Below are 13,388 nucleotides of genomic sequence, written 5' to 3'. Positions count from 1 at the left end.
AGTCTGGGTGTGTGTGTTGTTGTAGGTTTTGGATGTCACGTGTTGTGTTGTGGGTTGTGTTGTTGTGGGTTGTGTTGTGTTGTGTTGTGTTGTTGCGGGTTGTGTTGTTGTGCGTTGTGTTGTTGTGGGTTGTGTTGTGTTGTGTTGTTGTGGGTTGTGTTGTTGTGCGTTGTGTTGTGTTGTTGTGTGTTGCGTTGTGTTGTGTTGTTGTGGGTTGTGTTGTTGTGCGTTGTGTTGTGTTGTTGTGTGTTGTGTTGTGTTGTGGGTTGTGTTGTCGTGGGTTGGGGGAAACGGCATTTCGTTTCATTTCATGTACGCAGGTGCATGAAGTGAAACGTAGGGCTCCTGATCCTGATTCCTGTTTAGTCCCGTAGGTGGCGCTGTTTGGCGAATCGCTACCCCCCTCCCCCCCTTGCAGCTCTCATTGGATCGTCGCTTTTGAACCAGGAAACGCTGTTTCATGCCGCGACGCTGGACCGAATGAATCAGTCAACGTGGTTGAGTGGGCGGGTTCCCCCCAGGTCCGGAACCCGGAGGGCCCGGATGAGGTCTTCCACAGAATATTCGGTTCGGTCCTTTAAACTCACCGTTAAACTCACCGGCTGCCCCGTCGGCCGACGCGGATGTCGCGCGCATTTAAGAGTGATCCCGTCCGGCTTTCCGTAGTCCACTTCCGCGTTTCTCAGTGTGCGTGTGTGCTGGTTTCGCGGTCAGGCCGCCGCTGTCGATAATCCCCCAAGTACCGAGCCGGAGCGGAGCGGAGCGGGAGCCGGAGCCGGAGCGGAGCAGAGCGGAGCGGGAGCGGGAGCCGGAGCCGGAGCGGAGCGGGAGCCGGAGCCGGAGCCGGAGCGGAGCGGAGCGGGAGCGGGAGCGGGAGCCGCGACCCTGGAGCTGCGCTATGAGCACGCTGTGGATGGGCAACGTGAGTAGCTGAATGAGTTTTGTGTTGTGTTTCTGTCGCCGCTGCTGAGCGTGACGGGCGCGCTAGCTACCCGCTGTCAGTCACAGCGTCTGCGGGTTCGAACCAGCGACGCACAGCACGGTGTTCAGAGCGTGCTGTGGTGACCACAGCCGTATGCAAAGTACAGCGAGCATGACGTAGAGCAGACATGAGGTGTTGGCGAGTAGTCCGGTGTGACCTTGACCCGTCGTTGCTTTGCCGCTAGTTGGAGTCCTACATGGATGAGAAGTTCATCACCAGAGCCTTCGGCACCATGGGCGAGCAGGTGAAGAACGTGCGGATCATACGGAACCGCATAACGGGGTAAGTTGTGGAACGTGCGCTCTTTACCTTTCCCACACATGTGCTTGTCTAACGTGTGTCCGTGTGTGTGTGGTCCCCCCAGGGGCCTTTCGGGGTACTGCTTTGTGGAGCTGACGGACGAGGCCACCGCCGAGCGATGTCTCCGCAAAGTCAATGGGAAAGTATTACCAGGAGCCAACCCGGTAAATATGGCGACTGTTTACTATTGTTGACTGTTTATTGTGAGCTCCAACAGCACCACCTCCTCCTCCTCCCGGAGCCCAAGAGCCGGTGAGCTGTCTGGACAGGGCTCCCGTTAGAGTCGGTCTCGGTGTTCCTGCCAGGAGCACTGAGCATACGTGGATCAGTGGGGGCACAGTGCACCAACCAACCACGTCCGGTAGCGGAGCACCGCTCAGCGAGGTCACCGGCCTCCAGCCTCCCGGTTCTCCGGTCGCCCTCCGTAAGAGAGAGCTCATGCCAAGGGGCGGACACCCTGCGATGCCTGGCATACACCACACCGTATGGGCAAGTGTGACAGTCCTGATCTGACGAGACAAGACTAGCGTTCTTCAGAGCACGTGCTGAAAGTGTCCTACTTTATGGGTCGGAGACTTGGACCATGAAAACAGATGTGCAGGCGGGACTTGACAGAACACACGCCTCCTTGTGAGAGTCCAGAGCGTCTCCTGGCGGCAGCACCAAAGCAAGGGTGGAATGTGCGGGGATGCACCACCTCCTACCCCGGCCCGGCTGCACCCAGGACAGCCAGCACGTTTTGCAGGACGCTACTGCAGAGCAAAACACCCGGTTATACCCGACGTGACCTGTACGGGTCTCCCATGTGCTAACAGAGGAAGGCGACCTTCCAACTACATACACTGTATCTACATAGACTGTATCTACATAGACTGTGTTTACATAGACTGTATCTACATAGACTGTATCTACATAGACTGTATCTACATAGACTGTATCTACATAGACTGTGTTTATATAGAGTGTATCTACATAGACTGTATCTACATAGACTGTGTTTACATAGACTGTATCTACATAGACTGTATTTACATAGAGTGTAAGACTCGAGTAGATGTTCAAGACCCACCAAATCAAATGGGAAACAGAGAATACGGGCGGGACGTAGTGAATGCATGCTCGACTGCGGTGGAAGGATGATGATGTTTACTATTCAACGTATTCTCCCTGTTAAGTTGAAGGATGTGAGTCAATAAAGTCCTCGGTTGACTTACAAAGTCTTTGTTGATCTCTCCCAGCCCAGAAGATTCAAGTTAAATCGTGCCAGCTTTGGGAAACAAGCAGATGAGTGAGTTAAGTTGGGTGCTGATGGGGTGTCCAAGTGTAATACAGTTATAGTTAAAGTTCTTGTCCATCTGTTTCTTTGAGTCAAATTAATAGTTTACTGATGGATTTAAGAAAAGAAATGATTTTCCAGAACATCAAAATGATATGTCATGGCATCATAGCTTTACTGTGTATTAGCAACATGTATAGCTTACATTTTGGAAGCAACGCTCCAGTGACTCTGCTTATATGCTAATTTATATGCTAATTCACAGACGCATCTGAATGAATCCAACCCGTTTCTTTTCTGTCACAGACAAGTGTACTCCCTGTTTGTGGGAGACCTTACACCAGATGTTGATGATGGCATGCTTTACGAGTTCTTCTACAACCGCTATCCTTTGTGTCGTGGTGGGAAGTTGGTGCTGGATAGCGCGGGCAACTCCAAGTGAGTTTATCACTCTACCACACAACATGAAAATGCATTTCGGCCTGCGTGGTGTTCTGTGCCCTTGTTACTGCTCAGTGTCGGTGTATAACCTGACGCTCTTCCTCTAGAGGGTGTGGGTTTGTTCAGTTCCCAGATGAGAAACTGCAGAAGCGGGCGCTAGAGGAGTGTCAGGGGGCCGTGGGACTCGGGGGCAAGCCTCTCCGACTAAGCCTAGCAGCCAACAAGTAAGGTTTTACTGGACCACACAACTGTTGTGGCTTTATCACTACACGCCGTGTGAGTTTCTTTTTCAAATGCAACACGTTTTCCTCCTGAATTTTAGGCATCGGCAGTATCAGGTAGACAACAGATCGTGGCAGTCAAGCCCGAGAGGATACACAGCAAGCTACCATCAGTACAACCCGCACCAGCAGAACTCGTACTCGGACTATTACTCAAACTGGGGCTATGACCATAATGGAGCAAATTATGGTTACAACTATAACCAGTATGACTACACACAGTATCCGCAGCAGTCTGAGGTTCGCCCGTTTTGTTGGTTAGCTCTTTATGTCGTTAAGTCATTCAGAGACATTGCAAGTTTTTATATACATATATATATATATATAACTTTTTTTTTCTCCAGGAAGTTGAGGCTGTTCAGTATGATGATGGTCTAGAAGGTTTGTATTCAGCATTCCGTGATAGAAACATTTATGCCATTGGATTTTTAGACATAAATATTTTTGAATTCCGTCATGTTACTTGGTTGGCATTTGATTGCCGTGTGTGTGTGTGTGTGTGTGTGTGTGTGTGTGTGTGTGTGTGTGTGTGTGTGTGTGTGTGTGTGTGTTGTAGATCCTAACCCGGTGCTGAATGTGCTAGAAGCTAACAAGATGTTCATGGAGCTCAGCGAGGAGCTGTATGATGCACTTATTGAATGTCACTGGCAGCCGCTGGATGTCTCCACAGAACAGGACTGTCTAACGTCGGACTCCAGCCCACCAGAGCCCATTTACTGTTAAGACTAGATGGCCTCTCGCTAGTTCTTGTCTCAGCTTTTTTTTTTTTCCTTTCATTTGTTCTATCACTCTGGCCTTTTCTTTGCTGTTGCTTTGGATTTGGATAGCATGTATTATTATTGTTATTATTATTATTAGAACAAAAAGCAAAGCAAGTCATCTATGTGAAATTTAAGATATCCTTATTCAAGACTAGGTAGTAATGCTGTAGATTATAGACCATTCATTCCACAGAAATAACTAGTGTGTGTGTGAAATAGATGTAGTAACTGAACTATGAGGAGTGGTCATTACTGACGAACATGAGTGTGTCCAGTTTGCTTCCTTGTCATCGTTATGATGTGGTGTAAATATAATCTCCATCAAACACTGTGTGGGAAACGGTCACAAATCACATTGTACCAAACAGTAAGTAAAGTGAATATTGAATGAGGGGAACATAACCATGCTCGAGATGGCACCACCTTCATATTCACCTTATATTCCAGTTGAACAGCTGATTACTATTTGTCCCTGCCACACAAAGCGTTCAAATACTTGTTCGGTGCAATGTGCTTAGTACATGTATCCACACAGTGTTTGATGTCGATTATATTTAATATCACATGATAACAACAAGGGAGCACACCAGAGATCCAGAAAAGCCTCTTTTTCACTCACAATAGTCACCGTTCATCAAGCTCAGTTACATGTATTTTACTTATTTATTACTCGGTTATTTCTGTGTAATGCACGGCCTGTGGTTTAAAGCATCCAACACTATCAATCTGCGTAAGTCTTAGTTGTCAGGTATTTTGAATACACAATTCTGCTGTGTAACTAATGACAACCTCTTACACATTGTTTACTTGTAAAGGTATGGCAACATAATTTGAGTGCAAAGTGGACAAACAATTTATAATTTGATGTTCTTCTCAAAAAGAAATAAGTGCAGCTTAGTGATGTGCCAATGATTTGTGTTACTAAGTTGTATTCTGTGTCTTGCTGGGCCTTATCAGAATATTACTGTACAGGTGTTTTTGTAATGTGTGTAAGGTGGATTAGATTTTTGTCAGAATTTCACTCATACCATTCCGAGATATTGAGCTGACTCACCCTGTTGTCGCTTGCTCATGCAAATAGCTATTGGTTATAAGCCAACTCGTTGCCTAAACCTGTTATTAATTCTGTAATGGACATCAGCACATTTCAGTATCTTCATTTTTTGTTACTTTGAAAATAAATTTTTTTCTAGTCAAGACAATTTCACTGTTTAATGTGTTAGTGTATATTTGTAACACTTTTAACTAACATGAGTAGGTAGTATAGTAGTTTAAGACCATAGCATTAAGTTGCTCATTTGTCTTTGAATTTCTCGCCTGAATATTTAGGAGCCACACAGGATAGTTTTCTTTCTTTCTTTCCTTCCAAAAGAACATTTTGTTGTTGCTGTTATTTATACATTGTTAGTGCGACCTAAGGCAATATGTCGATTCTACTAAAGAGCCCTTATCGTCCTTGTGTTTTCATGCACAGATTGCTGCTGCGATGCTCCTGAATGCACAACACAAGGCCGGAGAGGGAAGTCGTCTGCGTGGTGCAGCAGATTGCCCCCCTGCGTGGTGCGGCAGGTTGCCATCCTGCGTGGTGCAGCAGGTTGCTCTCCTGCAGGTTGCTCTCCTGCGTGGTGCAGCAGGTTGCCCCCCTGCGTGGTGCAGCAGGTTGCTCTCCTGCAGGTTGCTCTCCTGAGTGGTGCAGCAGGTTGCTCCCCTGCGTGGTGCAGCAGGTTGCTCCCCTGCGTGGTGCAGCAGGTTGCCCCCCTGCGTGGTGCGGCAGGTTGCCATCCTGCGTGGTGCAGCAGGTTGCCCTCCTGCAGGTTGCTCTCCTGCGTGGTGCAGCAGGTTGCCCCCCTGCGTGGTGCAGCAGGTTGCCCTCCTGCAGGTTGCTCTCCTGCGTGGTGCAGCAGGTTGCCCCCCTGCGTGGTGCAGCAGGTTGCTCTCCTGCAGGTTGCTCTCCTGCGTGGTGCAGCAGGTTGCCCTCCTGCGTGGTGCAGCAGGTTGCCCCCCTGCGTGGTGCAGCAGGTTGCCCCCCTGCGTGGTGCAGCAGGTTGCTCTCCTGCAGGTTGCTCTCCTGCGTAGTGCAGCAGGTTGCTCCCCTGCGTGGTGCAGCAGGTTGCTCTCCTGCAGGTTGCTCTCCTGCGTGGTGCAGCAGGTTGCTCCCCTGCGTGGTGCAGCAGGTTGCCCTCCTGCGTGGTGCAGCAGGTTGCTCCCCTGCGTGGTGCAGCAGGTTGCTCCCCTGCGTGGTGCAGCAGGTTGCTCTCCTGCAGGTTGCTCCCCTGCGTGGTGCAGCAGGTTGCCCCCCTGCGTGGTGCAGCAGGTTGCCCCCCTGCGTGGTGCAGCAGGTTGCTCCCCTGCGTGGTGCAGCAGGTTGCCCCCCTGCGTGGTGCAGCAGGTTGCCCTCCTGCGTGGTGCAGCAGGTTGCTCCCCTGCGTGGTGCAGCAGGTTGCTCCCCTGCGTGGTGCAGCAGGTTGCCCTCCTGCGTGGTGCAGCAGGTTGCTCCCCTGCGTGGTGCAGCAGGTTGCTCCCCTGCGTGGTGCAGCAGGTTGCCCTCCTGCGTGGTGCAGCAGGTTGCTCCCCTGCGTGGTGCAGCAGGTTGCTCCCCTGCGTGGTGCAGCAGGTTGCTCCCCTGCGTGGTGCAGCAGGTTGCTCTCCTGCAGGTTGCTCTCCTGCGTGGTGCAGCAGGTTGCCCCCCTGCGTGGTGCAGCAGGTTGCTCCCCTGCGTGGTGCAGCAGGTTGCCCCCCTGCTGCTGGGCTCATGTGATCGCTAACAGCGGCCCACCGTAGTTGAAACCCCCTCGATCAGCAGGGAGCCGCATGAGAGTCACAAGATTCCCCAGTGACCAAAAGGACGGCCCGGCTGGGCCGCGGCGGGCCGCTGTTCCGCTGAATCGGTGTATTGGTCCGCATCTGTCTTCTCGATGCGCGCCGAGAGCGGCGGAATAAACCGCGAGGTCGCTGCTGGAGAGCGCGGGAGGGGTTTGAATATTATCTGCCTGGCGCGGTTTCCATAATTGCGCTGTACGTGTAAGACGTATCAGCCCCCCCCCGTGCGTGACGTTACGCGGTGACGTCACCGGGGAGACCAGGAAGCTGTGCTTGTGACTTGGAGGATCAACGGGAAAACACCGTACGCCGATATTTTATGGTAAAAGCACAACATATGCCAATGGCTTTTTATGTTTGAACGCTCGCACTGTAGTCCTGGTCTGATGGGCCCTCTATCCTCCATGGAGGACGGCGGCAGGGAGCCAGATACAAGCTTTGATCTGACGTCAAACTAGCTATGCTGTTAGCGCAGAGCTAGCGTTAACAAGTTGGTGTCGGCGCTCCCAGCTAACGTCAACGCTACTATACGGTCAGCAGAGCAGAGCAGAGCAGAGCGGGGGGGGGGGGGGGGCAGAGGGGGGGGGGAAGTAGTAGTAAGCTGCTGGCTGTAACTCTGCTGTCGACGACACCATGCCGCTTAAATAAAGACAACGTTCACCGGGAGCAGGGAAACGGCTCAAACACCGCGGCCAGTTAATGAATTTCACGGGTGGGTCAAAACTTCGTGACTCCCTAACGTTGCTTACCCTAACTAGCTTATCGGTCCCAGCGGCTTGCTGATATTGTGGCGACCTCGTGTTTCTGGCCACTTTCTTTGCAGTGAGTCCGCTAGTGTGGAGTTGAGGCGCGGCAGAGTAAGCGGAGTGAAAAGTGAGGTAATATGAGGGCGGCAGTAAAAATGACGAGGCTGCCTTCGCACCATCACCTGTGTCTTGATGGGCAGCCACCGTTAGCTGGATCACATCTTGTCGCTAGTAAGGTAGCGACAACATGTGATACAGATGTGATACAAAATGTCCAACTCTGGACTACAATATAAATCACCCGGCCTTGCTAATTTTGTTTTTAGAGCTACTTTATAAGGTCACACACACCTCGTGTAATTGTTGGTTGGGGTTGTTTTGTATAGTGTGCCATTGTTTTCACCTCTGCAGAGTTGGCTTCCAGGATAATCACTACGCTCCGTTTTGTGAGATTTCCTCCCTGTCCTAAGGCATAACAGCCCTAGAAGACACTAGGACAGCCATGTCTTATGGAAAAGCAGACGACTATCGCATTGTGCCGAGGGATTTCACCACCCTCATACAGATATGCAGCTCCAACATCCAGAAGATAACACAGAACAGTAAGTGTTGCACCATATAAGTTTGTTTTAACTACTTCATGCTGCCATTGTAGTAGCGTGACAGTAGCTCATTGTCTCCTTGTCATGTTGTGTTATAGCATCTGTTTAGTACATAGTGTTTATGAATTGCAACTTGCAGGATGTAATCAAACCAGTTTAATTTATTACAGCTGCTCAAATCAAGAGCTTGGTGAACCAGTTAGGGACAAAACAAGATACCAGTCAACTTCAAGAGAGACTGTAAGTGTCAGCAAATCTTTTTTTAATGAGCGATAAACTCTCTTTCCCGCCATCATACAGACACATGCTTTCTCAGCAGCTTGAACTGGAGGTGTGATGTGCAATGACAGAATTATGAGCCTCAGCAAGGATTTCTTTTGATTCTAACAGGCAACAGATTCAGCACTATACCAACCAACTTGCGAAAGAAACCAATAAGCACCTGAAAGACTTGGGCTCTATCCCTTTACAGTTATCACCCTCAGAGCAGGTGAGGCCTTGCAAGCATTTTATTATGTGTCTCATTCATGGTATGTTGGGACTCATGGGCCCATGGTAGTCAGCATGTTATTTACACTTTTTATCTATGACAGTCTAGTCTCGAACCAAGGTGCAACCGATGAAAGCTAAAAGCCACTACCAACAGCACTGCCCCTTTTGATTATCCTAAAGTTCTGCGTTGCTGCACTGAATTACCATTAGACTGATCGGGCCCAGGCAGCCGCTTTGAATAGCCTCTATAGGGTATTTCTGGACCCAAAAATAGAAGATGGGTAAAAAGAATAGCAAAAGCTGTCACAAGATGATGTCTGTGTCATTGCCACCATCACTTGTTATGCTTAATTTATGCCTCAGTTCTCAGATGATAGCTGGCCTGTGAAAAATTTCAATTATTACACATCTGTGGAAATAACTCAATCCATGATCTCATAGAAAAATAATAAAGATCATAGCATCAGTCATAAGCTCTTTCAATCTGTTCATTTTGGTTGATTGTGTCATTGAAGAAGAAAACAGAAGAAATTATTGAATCATAAGTATTATATAGACCGTGAGTGAAAAGTGCACTGATGTTAAAACTGAAATTCAATCACAGTTAGTAGATACAGCGCCTTGCAAAAGTATTCAACCCTCTTGACAGTCATCTGTAATTTCTGGATTATAAAAGATGCACACACATCTGTTCCTGAACAATATTATTTTTGTTAACCTATAAGCTCTAACAGCAAGTCCCCAAAGCCAAAATTATGAATAAATTAAAAACTAAAATATAGGGGCGTCTGAGTAGTGTAGCAGTCTATTCCATTGCCTACCAACATGGGGATCGCCGGTTCGAATCCCCGTGTTACCTCTGGCTTGGTCGGGGGTCCCTACAGACATAGTTGGCTGTGTCTGGTTGGGAAGCCGGATGTGGGTGTGTCCTGGTCCCTGCACTAGCGCCTCCTCTGGTCGGTCGGAGCGCCTGTTTGGGGGGGAGGGGGCACGGGGGAATATCGTGATCCTCCCACGCGCTACATCCCCCTGGCGAAACTCCTCACTGTCAGGTGAAAAGAAGTGGCTGGCGACCCCACATGTATTGGAGTAGGGCTGCAGCAGCCCTCCCCGGATCGGCAGAGGGGAAGGAACAGCGACTGGGATGGCTCGGAAGAATGGGCCAACTACAGTTGGAGAGAAAGGGGGGGGGGGGTAAAAAAAACCTAAAATATAGTGCTTGCATAAGTATTTAACCCCTTGTGCTCTGAAAGCTCCAAGTTTACACAAAAAGACAAATTATTCCTAAAATAAACTCAGGTGAAGTTGAGGGATAATTGCCTCACATGAATGTGTGTGTTTTATGTTTTTAATTCTTTTCATATGGATCTTTGCACTGATAAGAACTGCACTGTCAAATTTAATTGTACTTGTACAATGACAAATAAAGTTCTATTCTATTCTACACTATCATTCGCTTCACCATGGTGTATTGTCTCAAGCTCAGACCAAATCTAGCCATCACAAATTACTTAAAGTAACAGATAACTGGCATCAAAAGTGCACTACTTAACTAACTACAATGTGAGTTTACAGGTGGTCAATGACAAAAGGGCCTTTTTGGGCCTTTGAGCTCTTTATTAGCCCTTTTCATTTTGGTTCTTCAGCCATCAGGGACTCGTTGATCCCCTGCCTCAAACAAACACTCTGTGTGCCCTACAGAGGCAGCAGAAGATCCAGAAAGACCGGCTGATGAATGACTTCTCTGCAGCGCTCAACAACTTCCAGGCAGTTCAGCGCCGTGCAGCAGACAAGGAAAAGGAGTCTGTTGCCAGAGCCAGAGCTGGATCTCGCCTCTCAGTAAGGTCCCAACATGGTGTCAAAAAATTTGCTTCTATTATTTTGTCAGCCTTGTCAACTATATTGATAAAAAGATCAACAGTTATTCAGATTCATACTGATGTTTCAATTTTGGAGACTTGTAGTTGGCTTAGGCTGATGCTCTGGGTTCTTCTCCTGTTTCAGGCTGAAGATGGGGCTCGTGATGAACAGCTTGTGTCTTTTGATAAGTAAGATCGTTACGATTATCAAATTGTTTGTCACACAGTCTGTTTTTAACTGTCTGCATCTGTTTGACTCTTGTATGCTCTTTGTCTCAAGCCAAGATGATTGGGGTCAGATGACCTCACAGATGGAGGAGGCTGCTATAACAGAGGAGGACCTGGAGCTCATCAAGGAGAGAGAGACAAATATCAGACAGCTGGAAGTGAGGGTCTTGCTCTCAAACTCTGTTTGTCTCTAAAACATTACTTCTATTTCTCTTATTCCTCTTCCCTTCCCAACAAACACAAATGCAGAATTTGTACCTTGTGCATTTGTGTTTGGGAGGCTGGCACAGCCTTCATGAAGAAGGGTTTATAATCCTCAGCCCCAGTGCCATTAACAACCTTTGATATATTACTGTCTCAATTCATACCATCAGCCTCTTATTTCATAACTTCTCTTCTCTCATTTCAGTCAGACATCATGGATGTAAACCAGATCTTCAAGGACTTAGCAGTAATGATCCATGATCAGGGAGAGATGATTGGTGAGTGTTTGGTCGGGTTGTTGTGTATTTGTTAAAGAAGATGCTCTCTAAGAAACCTTACTCTTAATGTTGCCTTTAAATAGTTTATGGGAAAACTGGTGTATGATACCGGTATGCATCTGCAATCTTCTTAGTCCTCTGGTTGCTCCCGTTTTGGGGCGCCACAGCGGATCATCCGTCTCCATTTCTTCCTGTCCTCTGCAGCTTCCTCTGTCACACCAGCCACCTGCATGTCCTCCCTAAGCAAATCCATAAACCTCCTGTTTGGCCTTCCTCTTCTCCTTTTCCCTGTCAGCTCCATACTCAGCATCCTTCTCCCAATATACCCAGCATCTCTCTTCCACACGTGTCCAAACCATCTCAGTCTTGTCTCTCTTGCTTTGTCTCCAAACCGTCCAACCTGAGCTGTCCCTCTAATATACTCGTTCCTAATCCTGTCCTTCTTCGTCACTCCCAATGAAAATCTTATCATCTTCAACTCTGCCACCTCCAGCTCCTCCTCCTGTCTTTTCATCAGTGCCACTGTGAGCAAACATGGGTGACCTTGTCTCTCTCACTCTACAGATAGCATTGAGGCGAATGTGGAGAGTGCTGAGGTTCATGTAGAACGAGGTGCAGAGCAGCTCCAGAGAGCTGCCTACTACCAGGTGAGGGAGGCTCCATACTCAGTGCCATTGAGCGCTCAGAACATTTCCCATGTTAGCAGTTTTCTGTTATTGTGATGTGACTATCCTTGACCTCACGTTGCTTTGCTTTCTTTCTTGCAGCAAAAGTCCCGTAAGAAGATGTGCATCTTGGCTATGGTTCTTTCCATTGTGCTTGTCATACTTGGCGTTGTTATTTGGGAGTTGAGTAAATGAAGGGCACACTCCATTTCTGTCACTGCCATATTTATCCCCCCCACCCCCACCCCCACCCGCTCCCATTTTGAGTATTTGGCTGAGAGAGCAAGAGATTTAAAAACAGGCATTGTGCTGAAGACTGGTTCAGTGTAGTGGGATCTTGGCCAAAGGCCGTCTTCGGTGTGAGGAACTGTATGAAAACGTGCCATCAGAAGTCAGTCAACCCTCTTTGGTAACCGTGAGGAAAGAAAAACGATATTTATACTCAGAAAAAGAACAAGATGCCGGACTAAGGTGGGAAAGGGGAGTGATTAAGATCCTGAGATACCTTCACTTGTTTCATTTCATTTTTTTCTTACTTACTGCACTAAATCTAGCATCATAATTCATCACATTCTAAATGCTAATATGATTAATCATGATAATATGAATGATTTAAGAATGGGCACATAAACAGACACACTAAGCTTAATGTTTATGTAATTTCATCTCTAGGTTTTATAGGGTCTGTACAGGCTTGGTTTTGTTTCTTGCAGTTGTACGTGTACATTTTGGCATCTTCAGATGTGACCACCAGAGTGCCACGCTGAAGCCGTAGTCCCCGTGTTGCTCGGGGGAAGTGATATGGCAACACGTTTTTGCTAAGCCAGCCTGTGTACATAGTGAGCCCTCTGGACACAGTAAGTTAAGCCCAGTGCAGGAGTCCTGGTCTGGGGGGGGTCTGTCTTTGCGCAACACGCGGCTTCCTCAGGGCAGCCTGCAGAGCAACATGGAACCTGCACTTCTTCTGGCTTTGCTGCTGTGGCACAACGGTCATAGCTGCGAGCATGTGCTGTAAAATCATGACCACAATGAACTGAATGTGGGTTAGTGTTATGAGTCCCCACATTACCCAGTGTTTATACATTTACCATGAACACACTGTCTGTAAAATGCAACCTCAGATTTACATCAAACAAGTTGTTCATGTGGTTTCTGTTCATTTCATTAAGCGTGAATAAAGGTCTTTAAGTTATGTTTTCCTGTTTGCCTCGTACCTTGTGTGTAGCGTGTTATCTGTTACGCTGGATTAGCAGTATTTTCACTTCCCTTGTGATCCATGTGCCAGGTAGTCGGTGTGACCTGTGCATCTGCAGAGTGGCAGAACATGAAGTCTCATCAGCACACCGCTGGGATAGCCCTGCTCAGGAGAACATACATCCTGTAGTGTAGCGACTCTGTGGACAGGTAGGGGCGGATGACTGAAAGCCCAGATGTTTTAAAGGTGTTATCAAAG

At 48.1% G+C, this 13,388-nt stretch overlaps 2 protein-coding genes across 3 annotated transcripts; both read left to right on the top strand.

Moving 5' to 3' along the window:
- Positions 1-511: 511 nt before the first annotated feature.
- LOC130128745 (tRNA selenocysteine 1-associated protein 1-like) lies at positions 512-5,233 on the top strand. Of its 2 annotated transcripts, XM_056298458.1 has the most exons (10): positions 512-815; positions 873-922; positions 1,167-1,264; positions 1,347-1,446; positions 2,521-2,570; positions 2,865-2,996; positions 3,107-3,223; positions 3,322-3,520; positions 3,625-3,661; positions 3,837-5,233. In XM_056298458.1, exons 2-10 carry the CDS (start codon positions 899-901, stop codon positions 4,001-4,003), a joined length of 924 nt encoding a protein of 307 aa, XP_056154433.1. In that variant the 5' UTR covers positions 512-815; positions 873-898; the 3' UTR covers positions 4,004-5,233. The 2 variants fall into 2 exon arrangements, with proteins under 2 accessions (XP_056154433.1, XP_056154434.1); XM_056298459.1 differs by lacking the exon at positions 512-815 and having other exon boundaries at positions 827-922.
- A 1,877-nt stretch (positions 5,234-7,110) lies between these two features.
- stx12 (syntaxin 12) lies at positions 7,111-13,137 on the top strand. Its single transcript, XM_056298488.1, has 10 exons — positions 7,111-7,183; positions 8,019-8,209; positions 8,380-8,449; positions 8,600-8,699; positions 10,403-10,540; positions 10,706-10,749; positions 10,841-10,946; positions 11,198-11,270; positions 11,835-11,917; positions 12,038-13,137. The coding sequence occupies exons 2-10, from the start codon at positions 8,110-8,112 to the stop codon at positions 12,128-12,130; spliced, it is 807 nt and encodes a 268-aa protein (XP_056154463.1). The 5' UTR covers positions 7,111-7,183; positions 8,019-8,109; the 3' UTR covers positions 12,131-13,137.
- The last annotated feature ends 251 nt before the right edge of the window (positions 13,138-13,388 follow it).

Source organism: Lampris incognitus, chromosome 18, assembly GCF_029633865.1.
Source record: "Lampris incognitus isolate fLamInc1 chromosome 18, fLamInc1.hap2, whole genome shotgun sequence".
NCBI classification, from domain to species: domain Eukaryota; kingdom Metazoa; phylum Chordata; class Actinopteri; order Lampriformes; family Lampridae; genus Lampris; species Lampris incognitus.
The sequence above is the reverse complement of the archived record's forward strand: the minus strand, read 5'-3'. Positions and strand labels throughout refer to the sequence as shown.

Coding starts and splice junctions, on each gene's coding strand:
- LOC130128745 (XM_056298458.1), top strand. CDS start 899: ATGAGCACGCTGTGGATGGGCAAC. Junction 923..1,166: donor GCACGCTGTGGATGGGCAAC/GTGAGTAGCTGA, acceptor CTTTGCCGCTAG/TTGGAGTCCTACATGGATGA. Junction 2,997..3,106: donor GATAGCGCGGGCAACTCCAA/GTGAGTTTATCA, acceptor CTCTTCCTCTAG/AGGGTGTGGGTTTGTTCAGT.
- stx12 (XM_056298488.1), top strand. CDS start 8,110: ATGTCTTATGGAAAAGCAGACGACTATCGCATTGTGCCGAGGGATTTC. Junction 8,450..8,599: donor AGTCAACTTCAAGAGAGACT/GTAAGTGTCAGC, acceptor TGATTCTAACAG/GCAACAGATTCAGCACTATA. Junction 8,700..10,402: donor AGTTATCACCCTCAGAGCAG/GTGAGGCCTTGC, acceptor TGTGCCCTACAG/AGGCAGCAGAAGATCCAGAA.